General features: G+C 38.5%; 1 protein-coding gene across 16 annotated transcripts in view; it reads left to right on the top strand.

Annotated features, from left to right (window-relative positions):
- The window catches only part of DLG2 (discs large MAGUK scaffold protein 2), a 995,087-nt gene that overhangs the window by 456,193 nt on the left and 524,040 nt on the right, over positions 1 to 14,854 (top strand). For all 16 annotated transcript variants that reach the window (XM_039378618.1, XM_039378625.1, XM_039378621.1 and 13 more), the window contains one exon: positions 2,492 to 2,653. In XM_039378618.1, coding sequence (XP_039234552.1) covers positions 2,492 to 2,653 — 162 coding nt within the window. The remainder of the gene's footprint in view (positions 1 to 2,491; positions 2,654 to 14,854) is intronic.

Genomic DNA, 14,854 nt, shown 5'->3' with positions numbered 1-14,854 from the left:
AGCTAAAACTAGTGGTATTGCTATTGTTTCCTGAGACAAAACATAATATGATAGCCAGAGTACTTTTATCACACTGGCTTTGAAAAGAGATTGGGAGCAGAATCCACACATGAATGGGTTATCCTCTCATAGTGTGTTGTAGTACCTGTTTTCCACCATTAATATATATCAGCTGTATCCACTATAAAATTTCAGCTGAGTGAAAAGCACTGCCTCCTTTTTGCCTGTGTGTCTGTTGCATATGTCAGGGTTTTTTCTAGTAGGTCAAGATTCTTTAGACCAGGATTCACTGATTGCTCTTATTTCACAGGACGCTGTAGAGCCTTGTGACTCCTAAAACACTCTTTGCTCCCTCCTTTTGCAGCCCTTCTATTGCAAGCAGAAGTAATGTGTGATGTACTGGAGCGTGGTCCAGCCAAAAAGCCATGTAGAGAAGAACAGGGACATGTGCTTCTAGGTGGCAAGTCCAGTCAGACCACATTCAGCAGCTTAGGATACAGGTCAATTTCAACTGATATAAAATGCAATGTTCTATTTGCATTTTCTGCACAGCAAACAGATGGCAACTGCAAAAAACAAAAACAAAAACAAAAACAAAAACAAAAACAAAAAACAAAACTGAGGACTTTTGTAAAAAAAATCCAGCTCCCTTCAGCCCAAAATTGAATGACAAATTCCCAGCTATCTTAACTCACTGTCAATCTGTAAAGGGAGGTTGTAAGAACATCTGTATTTCCATGCCAGTGCAGTAGTCTGGCTATTGTAACTTGAGAACTACCTTTGTTGAAATTTAAGGCTTTTGACTCTTATGTCCTGCTGGATTCATGTCTTCAATCCTGTCTAGCTGACATCTCTTTGGCAATCACAGCCTTAGAATGCTCCTTTAGAGAGTACAATGTGAAGAGCAGTGATGCTGTAATAATCTCACACTGTAGAGAGAATGATCTCTTATAGAAGTGCATGCTCATATTAAAAATTCACAGTAGCACACTCCATTCCCCCATTATAGGTAATTACAGAGGATTTTAAATATCTGATGCTAGTTGGCAGCGTACAATACCCTGTCAGCAGCAGGCTCTGATTTGTAATTTAATTATCATAAGACATCCACCTGTTCTTTTGACAAATGAAGAGTAGCATTTCCGTGCAATCATGCTTTTCCCTCCAAAACTCTGAACTGACCCTTAGAGAAAGGTTTCTAGGGAATGGGGTAATTTCAAGGACATTTGCAGGACCTCATCAGGGCAGGGTAATTGAAACTAATGAGGCATTTCTACAGGAGAGTCTTAATTCTGGTTTGATGTTTTCATCCTTACCACTGGCTTTTTGCTGTGTCAAACCATTTTGGTTCACAGCTGAAAGCATTTCAGTGAAGAGATGCTGTGGGAGGAAAGATGTATGAAAATCAATGAGTTTGGTGCTAAGAAGAGGCAAACACATAACAAGATTGACCCAGAAATGCTCTAGGCTCATACCTTGTGAAGAAAGAGAAAGCTGTGCTTGGGGTGGGAGGGAGACAAAAGCAAATGGGAAAGTGGAAATCTGTTCTGTAAACTTTCCAGTTTATGGCCCATGAACATGGATATTACTGAATTTGTCCTAGCAATATGCAGTTATTGGATAAATAGATCAATTCAAATTATAAAGGAAGTCTACCAGCCGAGATCCATGCAAGTGTTCTGCTTTTCATGAGCACAGGACTCAGGTTGAATTAATTTCCTCTGGGGTTTGGCTCCCATTTATGTGACAACTATGCTGCAGTGTGGTGATGGGGAAGGGGCTAACTGCTGGTCAAAGAGATGTTCTCTCTTTAAGGACACATCACACTGCTTCTCATGATGTAAAGCTACATGGATGATCTGGACAGAATAGCATATATGTATTGTAAATATTTTATATATATATATAAATAAGCATACAATGCAATAGAATTAATCATAGATTCATAGAACAGTTTGGGTTGGAAAGGACCTTAAAGGTCATCTAGTTCCAACCCCCTGCCATGGGCAGGGATGACATCCATTAGATCAGCCAATGTGATCACCTTAACCCATCGCCTTGCACTTTGACTTGTTGAACTTCGTGAGGTTCTTGTGGGCCCACTTCTCAAGTTTGTCCAGTTCCTTCTCGATGGCATCCCTTCCTTCTATTGTGTCAACTGCAGTGCTCAGTTTTGTGTCACCTGCAAATTTGTCGAGGGTGTACTTGATCTCACTGTCTTTGTCATTGATAAAGATATTGAAGAGCAGCAGTCCCAAGACAGAGCCCTGAGAGACACCACTCATCACTGTCCTCTGCCTCAACATAGAGCCATTAACCACAACTCTCATTCTGCCAATTCCTTATCCACTGAATGGTCTCCTGAACAGATTAGGAAATCTGATAATTATTGTCTACTGTCTGATACTTTGTTATTCTGTAATTATATTAACACATATGAATTGTCTCCTCAAAGCTTATTTGTTCTTCCTTTCTATTTTTTTTTGTCTAGAAATATCGTTATCAAGATGAGGATGCTCCACATGATCATACTTTGCCTCGTTTAACCCACGAAGTGAGAGGCCCAGAGCTTGTTCACGTGTCAGAGAAGAACTTGTCTCAAATAGAGAATGTCCATGGATATGTGTTACAGTCGCACATTTCTCCTTTGAAGGTAGGATCGATACTTCCCGCGGCTTTGGTCCTCAAATATGAGAAAACATGTAGCATGAAATGCTTGGGAAACTTATTTTGTTGTACAAACAGACAAGCTGCTTTTTGAAACATATCATTGCAGATTGATTGTCCTGTGATGGGTTTTTAAGGTTTGCTGTAGTGTAACAGGTATAGTTGACAAAGCTTTGTGCTGAGACGTGAGCTTTTTGCTTTGAGTGGGGTTTTGTTTGAGCAAAAATAATTCCTGGCAAATAAACGTGTTTTTCTCTACATTGGGAAAGGAATAATGCAGGTTCTCAGCCTCAATATCATGGTGATTTTGAAATGGCAGACTTCTCTTCCTGATTATCCTTGTTTCCTTGTTCAGAAACTGAAAAAAAATATTATAAATGTATCCGTCTGATGGAATCCTAGTTTTTTCATCTCTCAAAAAGCTGTATCAAAGTCACAAGTTATGCCTGAAAAAGGAGCTCATTTGCCACTATTCACATCCTTATTGCTCAAGCACTTGCTATTTTCTGTGGAGTTTGATGCAATTCAGAGTTCTGTAGAGATATCTTTCTTTTAATTAAGCCAACTATTTATAAAATATAGAAGCTTTTTTTTGTACGTGTGTCTGGTGTCCTCTGATATATCTTCTTGTGCAAAAATGTTCATCTTCTTGGTGAACCTGTATAACAACCAAAAAGAAATCCCTTTCCAAAAATTTACATTTGCTCTTTCATAAGACTGCAATAGTTTGAAAATATTCCTAAAATTTCTCTAATGGAAGGAACATAAATGCAGTGATGAGCATAATGAATTTCCTATTTTATTTTCTACTAGGTCTGGGAAAGGGAAAAAAAGAAGAATATTTTTTACTAGAGGCAGTGATGTTCTGGGTAATGGTTTTATTCCAGCAATTAACTAAGCAGCAAACAAGGCAGATGGGCTTTGCTCCTTCTGGTGCTCAAAGCCTGTGAAATGGGCATTGCTTGCCTAATGGAGTGTTTACAGCATGGTTACAAGTGAAAGGAAATGTTTATTATTAAAGATTGATGTGAATACAGCTGGTGTTTATTGAGCCTTCATGGAATAGCCATGTGAATTATTCTTTGTCCTCTGCTCTTGTTGGTCCTGTGTTTAGTTTGCATATTGTTTGTCTTTTCTTGTTTTAGCAGCTTTCTGAGTTACTTACCTAGCTTCTACTGCAGAAGCCAACAGTACCAAGCAATGATATATCTTAGGCTGAGGTTATCACTTTAGTTATTTGGAAGCAACTACCTCCACAGAGCCTCTGTGTAACATCAGGGGACAATCACAGACAAAGCAATTTCTTACCTGGAAGGGAAACATCCCTGTTCCTCTAGGACTTCTTTAGTATTATGATTACAGTGGTGAAAGTCAAAAATAGATATTTTTCTTTACATTTTGAGACTTTCAAGTAAGGTTATATAATCCAAGCTGAGGGTATAGAAGTGATGATAAAAAGCTCGTTGGGAAGTGAGGGGAAAGGTATCCCCAGACACTTACAGTTCCCTTGAAACAGCTTCCAGTCTAATTTGCTATTGTTACAGGAAAAAATTGTCTGCTGCTGTTTTCTGAAGTGATGGGAAGAGAGGAGGCATATAGTATTTCCTCTTGGAAATCAGTGTCTTCTGCAAGTTCTCCCCTCAGTCTGAGGATTTTTATCTTTGACCCTGTCCCTTTCCTTTCCTTCAGATTCAAAGTGTCTCATGTCTGCCACTTAATAGTATTTCATGCCTGCCATTTAATCTAAATTTAGCAATTTTTCTCTTCAAATGGCTTTGAAGTTCCTGCTTTCTATCCTCTGCAGTCTATGTCACGTCATTTAACCTTCAGTAGAGAATTACACCAGGAAGCTGGAGAAAACCTACTAGAGCTTGTGGCACTGTGGTGCCCTTCCTATCTGAAATATCTGCTTTGGATTCACTTCTGTTTCTGGGAGTTGACTGAAATCCCTGTTCAGAAGCTTTTTATCATAATGATTTCCACATAGTTGAGAAATAGCATTTCAGTACTCCAAAATCTAGTCAGAATTGGTTAACGTCTTCAATTACAGACTTTCCATCCTATGATATCATTGAGTAAAAGCCCAGGAGTTCCTTTGTTCAGGATTCCTCCTCAGAGGCACCAGCTCAGGCTGTTTCTGTGTTACTGCAACATGAATAAATTGCTTTATGGAACAAGACATCTGAGACTCTGCTATGGGGAACCTGGGGTCAAACCAGTAAGGAAACCTGCTCTGCCTATGCGTGAGTGTGGGGTGTGCAGGGGGTCAAGCAGAAGCACCTGTTGGAGCTGGAGCTGCCCACTGTGAGGGGGCTCCTGTCCCAGCAGTGAAAGTCTCTCGCACTGGGAGTGTGTCTGCCAGAGAGTCCCATGAATGTTTAGAACAGAGTGTGAAGTTTCCTTGACACCAAAACAGGGATCACATTATCTCCTGTGTGTCCTGATGACAGGATGATTAGCCCAATATTTCTGTGTGAAATAATATCATAAAAGAAAAATGTTTGAGCATAAAAATATTCTAGTTAAGATGCTTTGGAACTAAAATGTTGTGCCAAGACCAAGTCACATGTCCATCTCAATCACATCACTTTTCCTAAGTGCCTTGATTTTGGAAGAAGAAAGAGTTGCTTGTTTCTACATATTTCTTGTTTCTACATATTTGTGTTCATTTGGAAAGAAATCTGCAAAGATCATAAAATTATAAACCTTCCCTTTGGGATGGCTGATTCCAGCACCCTGCAACTGACCAGTGCCCACAGCCATCTCTGGAAGCCATAGGTGTTATACCTTGTCAATACATGTAGACTGCTTGCTACCATCACCCCGCTCCCACGTTTTCAGCATGTGCATTTCCGTCCATAAACCAGCTTATCAGCTTGAGGAAATGCTTGCATCATTAGTTACAAATTTTGAGGATGGTTGAAGTTCAGGCAGAAAAACCACAGGCCTGTCCAAGTAAAACATTCCAAGGATTCTTGAAACATTTTCTAACACTCAGGATGGAAGGATTCAGGCCATCTTTTTTTGTCATACGTGATTCAAAATGCCTGATATGGATCAAGTTGCATAAAAACGAAGTATCTTAAATTTTATATCAAGTTGAAGTACACAAACTTTTAAAGAATTTGACTGTAATTTCATATTCCAGATTATGTGGTTTGATGTAGTCCAGAAATACCCTAGTGGAAGTTATAATTATTGGATTATTAGATTGGATATTAGGAAGAAATTATATACTGTAAGATGGTGAGACACTGGCACAGGTTGCCTAGTTGTGGCTGCCCCATCACTGGAAGTGTTCAAGGCCATGCTGGATGGGGCTTTGAGCAACCTGCTCTAGTATAAATTGTCACTGCCCATGGCAGGGGGGGTTGGAACTGGATGATCCTTGATATGATCCCTTCCAACTCAACCAATCTATGATTCTATGATTCTATGATTCTATGATTATGGATTACTTCAGAAGGGCTTTTTGGGAAAGCAAAATATAAAAATAATTTTCTTTAACAACTTTGCACTAATTATATATGCTGAATAATAAGAAATCCCATCCTCATGCATTCTGAAAATCTCTTTGAGACACACAGATACTGATTATGATAAATACTGTTTCGAAATGTGAATAGATTTTCTGAAATTAAAGTTTGATTTGTTTTTTCTTCTAAGTACCTAAAATCTAGTATGCACTAGCCAGATTACTCCCTTTCAGAAGATAATAATGAGCAAGAGCAGTTGTGCTGAAAACCAGATCCTCTTTTCTCTGTGTTTTTTACTTCTGCAATTGACATGTATTTTGCATTAACTTTGTTTTTTACTCTCCTGTAGCATTTCATGTACACTCAAATCAGTACTGGAAAATGTTTCATTTTAGAAAGCTTCAAACTTCTGTTAAAGGTTGATCTGCTTATTAGTGTGGAGAAGATAAAATTTTCAACAGCTTAAGCAACTGTGAATGTCAAACACTGAAGTTGTAAAGGAAGTTTTCAGTTACATAGCTGTATTAACATTTGGGAAAATGCTAACATTGGAGAAGTTTTGTTAGAGCTGCCATATTAAGATGATAAATGTTCTTTGCAACTTACAGAGCTGATGAAATCGTGTTTTATTAATCTGTTAAAGGAAAAAGTATGTAGTGTAATGAAAAGAGTTTAAAATAATTTTCTTGCACTTCCCGTCGTTTGACACGAGATGGTGCAGTAAGCTCAGAATCCTTTGGTCTGCATCTATAAAGCTTCATTATATACTACGGAGGTTTTTCTTAAACGGCTTAGAAAGTGCTAATTCAGTGAAAAGTACTTTGTGAATCTCTGGTGTTCTAGGAAATCTGAATTCAACACAACTGTACCCGACATCTGTACTCAGACGTGCAAGTTCTGTCTACAAATTAAATGTGCACCTCTTCCCCTTCATCCTAGGAATAGAGCTAATCAGTGTTCATTAAATGAATTATAACTCTGGCTCCTAAATGAACCTTATTAGTATTATTGTGATGTTAGATTTGCTTTTGCTTTTTAAGTATATTCCACTTCTTTTAGATAAGCCGAAAAGTAAAAATCCCTGTAAGAATCTTGTATCTCCTTGGTTGTCTGAACATTTTAAATGTCAGGCTATTCCAGCTATCTTCATTTCCTAGTTTAATGCCAGGTTTGACTGTAAGCATCAATGACAGATGTGCAAAATCAAGTAACCAGGTAAATTACTGTTATTTTCTTAACCTAAGTTATTTTCAAACAGGGATGGTCAGGAATAAACCTCTTCAGCTGCCTTGTCTTTCATGGCCTCACTTTCTGGAAGGGAAGGAGACACTAGCTATTCCTGCTTTTCTTTCTGTCCTGGGGCATTGTCCTGCAGCTCAGCAGGATTGATGGAATGACTATCCAGTGGAGAAACGGAAAAAAAACCATCTCCACATGGAGTAAATCGGCTCAGCGGTCTCCAAAGTTACGGTTATCCATGAACTGACATTTGTACCAACCTCTTTACAGAAGGAGGTTTGCATCTCCCAATGCCACAGAATGTTGATTTCATTTCTTCTTTTTCCTTGTGGATGGCAAAAATCCCCCTCTTTCTCATTACTTGAACCAGAGAATCACAGATTCATTTAAGCTAGAAAAGAGCTCTGGGATTATCAAGTCCGACCGTTGACTGATCACCACCTTGTCAACAAGGCCATGGCACTAAAGTACCAACCACATCCAGTGGTTTCTTGAACACTTCCAGGTATGGTGACTCCACCACCTTCCTGGGCAGTCCATTTCAATGTTGAACAACCCTTTCCATGAAGAAAGTCTTCCTGAAGTCCAACTTGAATCTCCCCTGGTGCAGATTCAAGCTGTGTTCTCTCCTCTTGTCATTAGTTTCCTGGGAGAAAAGACCAACTCCCACCTTTCAGGTAGTTGTATAGGTCACCCCTGAGGGTGAAATGGGTCACCCTTTCTTTCAGGCTAAACAACCCCAGCTCCCTCAGCTGCTTCTCATAGAAGTTACCCTCTAGACCCTCCCCCATCTCCATTGCCTTTCTCTGAACTCATTCCAGCATGTAAAAGTGTTTCTTGTAGTGAAGAGCACAGGAATGGACACAGTACTTGTGGTGAGGCCTCACCGGTGCCAGATACGGGGGGACGATCACTGCTGTGGTCCTGCTGGCCACACTATTGCTGACACAGGCCAGGATGCCATTGGCCTTCTTGGCTACCTGGGCACACTGCTGGCTTGTGTTCAACTGCTGTTGACCAGAACCCCCAGGTCCTTTTCTGCCAGGCAGCTTTCCAGCCACTCTGCTCCCATCCTGTAGCACTGCATGGGGTTGTTGTGACAAAAGTGCAGGACCTTGTAGAACTTCATACCACTGGTTTCAGCCCATCAATACAGCCTGTCCAGATCCCTCTGCAGAGCCTTCCCACTGTCCAGCAGATCAACACTCTCACCTGACTTGGTGTCATCTGCGAATTTACGTTCAATTCCCTCATTTAGATTATCAGTAAAGATATTAAACAGGACTGAACCCAATACAGAGCTGTAGGGAGCACCACTAGTGACTGGAAGATTCTCTGAAATTCTCTGTATCTAGTGGGGGAAAGATGTTTTCTGTTTGCTCCAAGGCAGAGCTCTCTGTTTCCCAATTCCAACCTTCTGGTAAGTGTGTAGTATCCTTTGCATGCTTATCATTCTTCTTTTTATTTACTTGGATGCAGGAAGGTCATTTTCTTGTGAAAGCTCCTGGAATCTGACAATCTTTCTTTTCTGTCTGTAATGGTACAGCTTTTTTGCCCATCTCAGAAGCTTTCCCTGTTCAGGTGTGAGTCAGATCTCACTACAGTGGTTACTATGCTTGTCCAACAAGTTAACAAAGATGGGGAAAGAGGCTCTGAAAATGAGCCTGGATGATTAATAATTCTGTGAAAAATGTATTAGCCTGAGCTTCCTGGTAACTTTCATAAAGAGTAATTTTTTATGTCTAAAAATATAGATTAGGCAAGAGCTATTTATTTCATGAAATAACATTGATTTAAGAAAAATTGGGTTCTAGAGACAATTTGGATAAATAAGGTCAAAATATCCAATAGCAATTTTTTTTTTTTCGGACACAGAAGTCCCATTTTTCAATTCAACAAACTTTGGGACTATAAAAACCAAAGTCATGCACTAGTTACAGGTCCTGCGAAAAATAGCAAACTCAAAGACTCTCCTAATATTGCAGTGGATCACATGAACTGTAAATTAACTTGGGATATTGCTGCACAGAGCTGTAAAATAGCATAAGGAAATACACTCAACAGACCTGTGTAGCTGTTTTAAATTACAGAATCCCAGAATGGTTTGGGTTGGAAGAGACCTTGCAGATCATCTAGTTCCAACTCCCCTTCCTTAGACAGGGACACCTTTCACTAGACCAGGCTTGAGCAATGGCAGGGAAGTCCTCTGCTCATGTAATTGTAAGTATCTCTAGTTTCCAGGGAACCAGATTTACATAGGGAAAGCTGGTTACTGCAGCTTTCAGCATTATCATGCCTGATACTCCTGTGTAAATGTAGTTCCTAGTGCTTTTGGGGTGATAATCTAACTGTGATAAGAAATCACATTTATTTTTCCAGAACTGCTGAGACCCCTTAATTCCTATTACTGGGGAAGAATGCTATGCTATAGGTGAAGTTTGGATAGGGAAGAGAAAAAGATAGGGCTGGATTTGTTTTAATTTCTGTCGCTGAGGTATGACAGAGTTGAAGCAGTGCCACAGCACAGGCTGTTCTTCCAGAGCAAAGATGCCGCATTTCAAAGGCTCTTTAAGAGCTGTGGAGGACTAGGACAGGCTGAGGCTTTGTTACATGGCAGGAACAGCAGTCTGAAGCTTTCTCTTGCAGTTATAAAATTAATTGGGGTTATATAGAGGACATATTAATGTATGCATGGATATATTAGCAAGCCATCTAAAATTTAATCTCGCATCCTTTTCTTTGCTTACACTAACTACATCTTATAAGTATAGCTAATCTGCATGAAGCATTTTTTATCCCCAGGGTGGCTCAGCCAAGTAGCGATGATCTTATAAGAATACTTTTGATCTCTGCCCTGGTAGCTTCCCAGCTTTTGTGTTTTGGAGTTGGTTTTGTTTTGTCTTCTCCCCCCCCCCCCTTTTAGTATGCAGTTATTGGCAAAGCCCCATGCTGCAGTTAGTCTGTTAGTGAATTCCACTGAATATTCAGTAGGTTGCTTCATTAAGATACAACACTTGTTACATGTTTAATCATGTACTGCTTTTCTCTATCTCCTACTGTAACAGCAGATAAGCATATATCATAGATCTGTGTCTGTGATCTATGTTTTTTAATATAAAAATGAAATAAGATTAAAAAGAGACAAAGGAAGCTCACAAATGTGCCTGTGTCTGTTCCTGCTTACAGAAGTGGCTAAAGTAGCTCTGAATTCTGATTTTATTTCATTATGTTTCAAGTCAAAACAAGTAGTTTATAAATTAGCATTTTGAGTAATATTTTGTGTCTCATTTTCAAAAGGTCGGGAATGTCTTCCATTTTTGAGTCCTTGTCTTACTCTAAAGAAAGTCCTAAAATGGTGCAAAATTTGAATGTTATAGTGAACTGTTTTTAATAAAGGATACTTTCTGTTGGTTTTGTCCTCATAGCTAAGTCCATTGTTTTGTGGGCTTAATGTTTTGCCTTGGCTTTCTGACTGATAGCTTTTCACATGATTTATGTAGTTGCAGGAGAGTATTTTTTTATCTTTCCAGCTTTTGACAGAATAAAAGAGAAACTAAATAAAATTGCTTTTGTCAGTGGGTGATTTAATTGGAGAAATCTCAGCAAGTTAACGTAAACCTCAGGCATTGCAATCCTCTATTTTTTGGCAAAATAAATGATGGCCTCTGATGGACACAAGCAAAACAAATTCTGACAGTATCTACTAGTCCATTATACGTTGTTAGACTTGCCTGAAGAATGAGAAGAGGAATTTTCAAAGGAATTTGAAAATATTTCCGGGCTACGGACCCTATTTACTTTATATGGGCCTCTTAGGTATTGCAGGTCTTTTTAAATGTTAATCTGAATTGCTGTTTCAGGAGATTTTCTCTTTTCTTGATCTACTGGGTCCTTTATCCATTAGTATTAATTAGCTACTTTATCTTTTATTCTTTTTGGATAGCAGACTTTGTTTTAAGGATAGTCTTGTTTCTGAGTATTATTTTTTGGGGAAAAAAAAAAGCCTGATATATTGCAAATATTTTTGACCATGTCTCTCACTTACAATCAAGAAAATAAAAAAATTCCAAGAATCATTTTTCTCATTATCTTTCTGTAATGTTTTTCATAGTTATTCCTTGCTTCCCTGTAATTCACTGAGCTGTTATTATCTTGATGTGTTGGTCATATGAAATACTCACAGAATATAAAATAGAGAGATGGGCTATTATAAAGGGGGGGGGGGTTCCATCTCAAATTAATGAAATATATGCAATAAATCCATGAAATAACTACTAGATGCTGCGAACATAAGATTTGTATGTTCTACCAGTTCCTTTCTCCAAGGCTAGAAGTACCAGAATATCAGTATATTTGTAAAGTATCTGTAATGATGTTTGCCACCTTTCCAAACTGTTTTGTGACCTACTGCTGAAAAGTGCAATAAAGCATCTTGGTGTTATTAGTCAGACTGTAACAGAAGGGATTTTTCTCAGATATGTCAGACAGGTTTAACACCAGTTGTTTCCCTAAGCTCAGTAGCTGAAATGCCCTTCTGTCAGACTTCAGCTACTGCTGACACTTGGGAATGTACTCAACATTTTAAATGAAGCACTAAACTGCCATAATCCCTTTTCACTGAGGAGTACACTGATAATTCACTCACTCAATAGAAGACATATATGTTTATACATGCAGTGATGTGACACATCAAGAATGTTCTGGCTTTTGTCAGTATCAGGTGTAAAAGCAAGCAGAAGTTTGTATTTCCAGGAGCTCTGAATGAGTGCAGCCTCCAGGATGAAGAGGACAGAATCTCTCTAGTCAAACCTTATGACAGAATATCTTGGCAGCCTGACTTAAGAAGCGCTTAAGCTAATACAAATGCTATTTCCAACATTTTTAAACTCCTGTTTCTCCTGGCTCTTATTTCATCTCACTGTAATGTAGTTTTGTGGACTGTGGAGCTGTGAAAAAAACAACAGAATTTGGACATTTCAAAGGAAAACAGATCTTTCTGAACTGGCTATTATTTTCCAAATCTTTTCAAGAATCAAGTGTAAATAAGAGTTTTTGAGATTATTATTGTGCAACATCTTCACAATCTTATTATTGTGTGATATCACCTCTCTTCCCAGGACAGGGGCTTTGGAACGAGATGATCTTTAGTGTCCCTTCCAACCCAAACCATTCTATGATCCTACGATTCTGCGATCTTGGGATCAATAGCTAATTGAGACTTCTCAAAATAATTTTAAATGCCTTTTGACATTTAGTTCCTTTCAATCTCTCTATTTCAGAAGATCATGTTACTAGCTTTCTAATAATCTTTAAATATTGCTACTGAAGCTGATGCAATTGGGGTAAATGTCAAAAAATAGTCAGGTGTAATGACTCACGTGACTTTTTTAAGATCTGCACTGTTTACTAACTTGATTTCTCACAGTACTGTCTTTCTCATTCCCGTCATGTTGTTTTACTTTTCCGTAGTTAATCAGTGTTCCTTTATCCTGCTCCTTTTTCTGAATTACCTTTGGGATCCATTCCAGTATTTCTCCTTTTCTTACTTTTCTCTTATATCCATTCCTATGCCTACACATGGATCTTGTTAATCCTGCAAGCCACCCATGAAGTACAAGTTTGTACCAGGGAGCTGTTAACGTGTAACGATTGATGACCTCCTGTACAAGACAATTGCACTCTTATTGATTGTTTTGCTTTTTGGCTCTTTTAGAGAACAGGAGATGCAGTTCTCCCTGTCTCCCCTTTGTCATACATGGTCTTTATGGACAGTTTCTGTTATTTGTCTTGCTGCTAAAAGATGGGTTCTCCCTGAACAAAAGCAATGTAAAATATAGTTGAATATTATCAAGTCTAGTGGATCTCAGTTGCCCACTGAAAGGACAGTACTCTGGGCAGCTTTTATTCTACTAATACTTACAGAAACTCTGAGCCACAGAAAATGCAATTAGTTTTTTCAGCCAACAAACTCAAGCACACCAAATTGCATCTGTTATCTTCCAGATGTGAACAGAATCAGACTTTTCAATACACAAGAGCTAGAAGACAGCTTTTTAGGTTAAAGTGTGTTCGGTAGAAAATGACTGCATTCTTGAAGAAAGTCTACATAGCTGATTTTTTCAAAGCCTTCCTTCCTTTACAGTTTTAATAAGCATCTGCCTGAATTGCTGCATTGGATTTAATCAGCCCTTAGTGGTTGAAGTTTGTGCTTCCAAATAAAAAAATATCATTAAACCTGATAACAGACTTAATAAAATTATTATAATTGATAACATGATATTGGAAAGGCTAAAAAGAGTATTGGTGTTTACAGCAAAAAACCAAATTTTTACTTTGAAGTCAGTGTCACAAATCATGTCTTTGATCAAGTAGATGAGTAAATGCCAAGCAGGGAAATAGAATTTTCAGTGATAGTACATAGCATGTGAATATAAAGACATATTAATTACTGGGAATTGGCCAAAATAGTGCAAAGTTAACAACTTAACACTCTGGGTCTCTTAGAGTCATCAACCAGCTTCTGAAGGCCACACTTGCATATGGTTTCACATTCAAATTGCTGCTATTTCCTCTTCAGCAGTCATTAGGCAGTTTCTTTCACTATTTTGTAACAAATCTACAGATTGAGGGGATCTGAACTGAATTAGAGGTTTCAGATGAAACTGGCTTATTTTCCTAATTATTATTTTCATAATTTTTCTTCTGCTTAGAAAAGGCATTATTTTTTCAGTATCCTTGAGATGTTGATATCTACTTAAGGCAAATGGGAATGAGTACAGTAAAGTTAAAAAAAAAGCATGTCTATATTGCTTGTACTTTACTAATACCTGTAATGTTGGAGAATGTCTGAAAAACTGTCTGAAATCACTTCCCTGGGGAGCCTGTTCCAGTTATGTCTCTAAATAGAAGAGAAGCAGTGCTGGGCAAAGTGGTAGAGCATCAATAGGTAAGTCCATTATGACGGCTAAACTAGTGAAGTGCTGGGATTACTTTGGAAAACTTTTTGTTTGCATCCCCTATTCTCCTTCATCACTTTGTGTACTGGGAATTTCCACATTTATGCCTTTGAAGGACTGTGTGTTTCTTTGTTTACGGGCTGTACCTTCCTCCTGTGGAGATTGCAAAGTCAAACTCACTTTACAGTGTAACAGCAGAGAAGCAGGATAGGTATTTCCTAGTATTTGGATGTTAGTGAAAACTTCGCCACTGAAAGAGTGGTCAAGCATTGGAACAGGCTGCCCAGGGAAGTGGTAGAATCACTGTCCTTGGAAGTGTTCAAAAAAACATATAGATGTAGTATATAGGGACACGGTTTGGTGGTGGACCTGACAGTGTTATGTTAATGTTTGAACTCGATGATCTTATAGTCTTTTCCAACCTTAGTGATTCCATGTCTCCCAGCACAGATTTATCTTTCAGACAAGAATGACTTAGAAACTCACTGTACTCAATTGGACTATAGAGAGCCATCA

This window comes from Pipra filicauda, unplaced genomic scaffold (assembly GCF_003945595.2).
Source record: "Pipra filicauda isolate LSUMZ 115617 unplaced genomic scaffold, ASM394559v2 scaffold141_size4267151_pilon, whole genome shotgun sequence".
NCBI lineage: Eukaryota > Metazoa > Chordata > Aves > Passeriformes > Pipridae > Pipra > Pipra filicauda.
This window is presented reverse-complemented; position numbering and strand designations above follow the sequence as displayed.